The following is a 5,000-nucleotide window of genomic DNA, read 5'->3' as shown; positions in this document are numbered from 1 at the left end:
TTTTAATTAGTGAAATAGGGTCAAACCACCAGAGTCTATTTTGCCATTTCCAAAACTTTCATGATTTAATATATATATATACACACACACACACACACACACACATATATATATATATATATATTCCATGTTGGAGAGCACACGATTGATTTAGGTGAAAGATGAGGTTTTTGAAGTGATTAAATGCTTAAAACAAGAAAAAAAGTCCTGCAGATTTAGGAGTAACAATCTTAGTATGAACAAAAATAAAATTTGACCCTTAGCTATTGCTTTTTCTCATCATTTCTTGATCACTTAAAATATCTTACCAAAAACATCAAAATTCTCTATTATTTCAAATCTTTTACCTGTCTAAACTCTACCAAAAGTTTGAAAAATTCACTTCCACCTTTCAACATTTGTCCATAATTCTATTTAAAATGTATTTTTGATGGGAAAATAAAGCAGTTAAAAGGCCAAGAGTTTTATGTTATAGTTAGTACCTATTACAATTCCAAATAAAGCCTTAAAGTGTAAATAAGGAATACCCTCAGATACGTGAACAAATTACACTGATTTAAGTAGTGGGGCTCATATACTAACAAGATAAAGTGGTCAGGCAACTTTCCACTCTTAAAAATGTTACTGGAAACAGATGAAATGCTTTGAAGGGTCTCAGTGTATTCAATGGACTCGGTTCTACTGGTTCATGAATACCTTTTTTTTTTTTTTAAGATAATACAACTACTTGGGGTTTTATCTTCTTTCCTATTCACGATTAAAAATGTGATAAATCAGGTTTTTGGCTCTGAATAACAATGGTTTGATTTAGATTTCCTAGTAAATCTATTCAAAAGTGAAACAAAGGCTGCCTTTGGAGGATACCTTACACTTCACCTGGACCAGGCACATAAGGGCAATTCAGATAAAAATCTTGTTAGTAACTCAACAAGAAATAGAGGATTTTCTCTTTTCCCTGCTTCAGGCTTTATTTAAACTCTTTGTTCAAAAATGAACAGAGTGGTAGTAGGATTCTAATTTACAGATATAGTTTAGAGCCTAATATTAAATTAGAAGATCACACAAGAAAACCATTTACACTTAAATGTTAAAACCAATACTTAAGCTTTTTTAAAACTTTATATTACATAAAGCCAAAAACGAAACTAAATACATGTTAGCCAGTTTCATTCACAAACAGTCAAAATATACACATTACAAAAGTAAACAAAAAAGTATAAATGAGGAAGCCTCTTCTCTAAAATGTGTTTTATCATCATCTGCAATTGCTGGTGCTCTAAAAATAAGCTAATCAGGTGGGGAACTCCAAAGCACATTGAAACACTCCAAATTTGGCAGATAAAGGCTATTAGAAAATGAGAATAGACATCTGTCAAAACAATGCTATTTTTCAGTTCTGCTAAATAATAAATATATAATTATCACTCAGACAAAAAGTCTGATTTAACCTCACATCAAATTGCGAGCCTGAAATGGTCCCGCAATTTTAAAAAATTGACTTTGAAATTCGAACAAAATGTTTTGAGTCTAAAACTGACTCATATTTAGGACAACGTAAATAACACATTTTCGATCAAAGACCTAACGTTTCCACTTACATGTACAAATTTACAGTCTTAAATTGAAACTTAATGGTAATGGAAAAATTGGAGCCGTCCTCCCTTCCCACCCACCCCCTTTGAGTTGTGACTGGAGTCCAAAAAAGTGAACTAAAGAAGTCTTACAGTATGTTAAAAACACACACCAAAACAAACACACAAACAAAAACAAAAACAAAAAAGATCCAGTTGACAACCCTCTACCTTACATACTATTTCTTTTTTTCTGTTTCCCGTTCCAATTTGCATAGGACGTGGTAAACAAAGGAAACAGTGATCATTTCATATACAAATGCCAGATTTGTGTCCATCACCTGTCAAGAATGGATCATGTTTGGGTGTTCTGCTAGTCGGAGGGGAAAAGACATTTGAAAAGTTCAGCGAAATAAGGTAGCCCAGAGCAACACAGCTCCGCGAAACGAGTAACAAAGCAGCTTTCCCAGGGTGATAGAAAGCAATTTCAGGTGGAAATTTGAAGAGAATGCATGCTACATTGAGCAGAAGTAATAGAGAAAGAAAGAAAATAGGAAAGGAAAAAAGAAAACAAAGGAAATCAACTTTTAAAGAAGTTATTTTTCTTAACCCCTATGGGCAAAACGCAACAGGTACATAAGTGCATAGCAGGCACCACAGATGTTCGGAAAATAACCGCCCCTCAGGAAAAGTTTGCGGTAGAAGTGACGGTCTGAAATGATCTTGTAAACAAACAACCATACGCACACTCATACACATTTCACATTCGCGCCATCACTTTCATCTTTGACTCGGGAACCTATACATATTATATACGGATATATACAGACAATCACAATAAAGAGGAAAAGGAAGGAGGACATATAGCTCATACCTATACATATGTACATGCGCGGCTGTATAGCTGAGACATTATTAAAGCCACCCCCTTTTTGTACAGATATTTACACACGTTTGTAGCTGCTGCTGCACCCCGCGCTGGGTCATAACGCCGCGGCGTAGGCTGCAGGGTAAGGGTCCAGCTGAGGTTTGCCCATGCCAGGCAACAGGATGTAGGCGAGAGGCGGCTGGAGTCCCGGGCTTGGCCAGGCGCTGCAGTTGCACGGGATCATGTAGCCTGGGTTGCCGGGGCTAGGGTGCGAGTGCGTGTGCCCCCCGGCGGCGGCGGCGGCGGCTGCAGCTGCGGCTGCGGCCCCGTGGAAGGCACCGGCGCCGGCCGTCGGGTAGCCCAGCGAGGACGCATAGGGGAGCCCCGAGGAGGACGAGGAGATCTCTGCCATTTTAGAGCCCAGGTCCAGCAAAGAGTAGGGGCTGCTGGCTGCCGCGGCGGCAGCCGCTGCGGCCGCTGCGGCAGACTGCGGGAAAAAAACGCGCGCGGCGGCCGCGGCCGCAGCAGCAGCGGCTTTCTCCGGGTTGGCAAGCAAGGACTCGGGCACTAGCCCACCCCCAGCGCCCCCGTGCAGCCCGCCTCCCGCCTTCAGCCCGTGGTGCTCCGGATCTCCCACGCCACCCAGGCCGTAGGGCACGGGGAAGGCGAACTTGTCTTTCTTGAGCAGAGTCTTGGGCTTTCGGCGTGGCCGGTACTTGTAGTCGGGATGCTCCTTCATGTGCATGGCCCGCAAGCGCTTCGCCTCATCTATGAAGGGTCGCTTCTCCGACTCCGTGAGCAGTTTCCACTCGGCCCCCAATCGCTTGCTAATCTCTGAGTTGTGCATCTTGGGGTTCTCCTGGGCCATTTTGCGCCGCTGGGCCCGGGACCACACCATGAAGGCGTTCATGGGCCGCTTGACGTGGTCTACCGGCTTGGACATGCTCTCCGCCTGCAGCGGCTGCAGCCCGCAGCCGGCCCCCCCGCACTGCCGGCTGCTGCCGCTGCCGCCGCCGGGTCCCTCGCCCCCGCCGCCTCCGCCCTCGGCCCGGAGAAAATCAATGTTTGCTGTTCGAGGGAAACCAGACCAGGCGCTGTAGCAGCGGGAAACTTCGATGACCTTCTCGGCCCGGTGGCTCCCGGGTCCAGGAGGAGAAGAAGGAGGGGAGAAGCAGTGGGAGGAGGGATCCCAAACCAGAGACACTGCTCCGCGGCCCCAGAGGTCCCCCCGACTCTGGACCAAGCTGCCTGAAATATATCCTCCCGGGAGTGATAACTTATCAGATAGTCCCTCACCCCGGGGTGGTGCAACTTTCGTTTTGTTCTCGCTGATCGTTTTTCTTCGTTCTTCGCAGGTGCCTGCCCTTGGGCACTGATTTTTTCCCCTCCCTCTTTAATATTTTCTTCCTTCTTTAAAATCAGGTACGAAAGTTGCGCCTTGGAAATCTCCACAAAGTTCAGTGGCTATTACCGCGGCTGAGAACAGGAAAGTGCCAAATGGGGGCTTTCTGCTTCAGAAGTGTTGGGGTCTTTCTCGTTGGCTTTCTCATTTGACAGCAGCAGATGAGGATGCTGGGGGTGGGAGGCGGCACGGTGTGGGTGGGTGGATGTCAAGGGCAGCCCAGTTAAGTCTTGGCTTGCCACTCCAAAGCAGATCTCAGCAATAAGTATACAAATAAAAACAAAATAGTCACAGTCAGCCCTCTTCTACCGCACGGGATGGGTAAAAAGGAACCTAAAATCCTGAAAAGTCCCAGGGCTAGCAGGCTGGAAAGTGGAGGGAGCTGTCCGCTTTCAGCCCCGCCGCTCAATGCTAAGGCAGCTGCTGCCTCTTTCAGGTCTCCTGACTATGGGATGGGATGGGGGAATGAGGAAGGGAAAGGAAGACAGAAGAGAGCTTCGGTCCGGAGAATGGGGATCGCTCTTTGGCGGGATCTCACAGTAAATTCTCTTCCTAGGGAAAGACGCCGCAGTTTGCTTTCTCTCCCGACATGCTGGCTAGGTTGCTTCGCTCCCTGGGGGTAAGAAGTTGAGAGTCGGTCTCTCTCCTTTCCACTCTCACTCTCTCACCTCCTCGGCTACCCGCCCCCGGAAAGACCCCGTGCCCCAGTTCCAACAGGAGACTGGGGTTTCACGGTTTCTTTCTTCGCTGCCGCTCCTCGCCTTGGAAGCACCGCCAGTTCCCGGACTCTCGCAGTTGTCCTGAAGCAGGGCGCCGCGCCCGGTCAGGAGGAATCCAAGCTGGGAGTCCCTCCTTTTTCACTCTCTCGCGCTGCCTTGCCGGGGACTTGCCACAACTAACTTCACCCAAGTTTCCCCTCCACCTCTGCGCCGGCGCCGCCAAAGCTGCTTGCTTCTCGGTGACTCTTCTCCGTGCGTGTCTGTGTGAGTGTGTGCGCGTCTGGGTGAGTGAGTGCGCGCGCGCCCTGGCGAAGTCTCTCTATCTCTCAGGCCTGGGAGCCGCGGAGGGGAGGGGAGGGGAGGGGGCTGGTGATGGAGGGGACTTAATTAAAACACTCAACCACCTCAGTTATAAAGTCCGCACTGGGGATTTCCCCCCC

The 5,000-nt window shown here is 47.4% G+C and overlaps 1 protein-coding gene across 2 annotated transcripts; it reads right to left on the bottom strand.

Annotated features, from left to right (window-relative positions):
• Nucleotides 1–2,554: 2,554 nt before the first annotated feature.
• On the bottom strand, nucleotides 2,555–3,382 carry SOX21 (SRY-box transcription factor 21). Of its 2 annotated transcripts, XM_044667229.1 has the most exons (2): nucleotides 2,946–3,382; nucleotides 2,555–2,882 (listed from the first exon to the last, which is right to left on the bottom strand). In XM_044667229.1, exons 1-2 carry the CDS (start codon nucleotides 3,380–3,382, stop codon nucleotides 2,555–2,557), a joined length of 765 nt encoding a protein of 254 aa, XP_044523164.1. The 2 variants fall into 2 exon arrangements, with proteins under 2 accessions (XP_044523164.1, XP_044523163.1); XM_044667228.1 differs by having other exon boundaries at nucleotides 2,555–3,382.
• Nucleotides 3,383–5,000: the final 1,618 nt, after the last annotated feature.

The sequence above is a fragment of the Gracilinanus agilis genome, chromosome 3 (genome assembly GCF_016433145.1).
Source record: "Gracilinanus agilis isolate LMUSP501 chromosome 3, AgileGrace, whole genome shotgun sequence".
In the NCBI taxonomy this organism is placed as follows: Eukaryota; Metazoa; Chordata; class Mammalia; order Didelphimorphia; family Didelphidae; genus Gracilinanus; species Gracilinanus agilis.
This window is presented reverse-complemented; position numbering and strand designations above follow the sequence as displayed.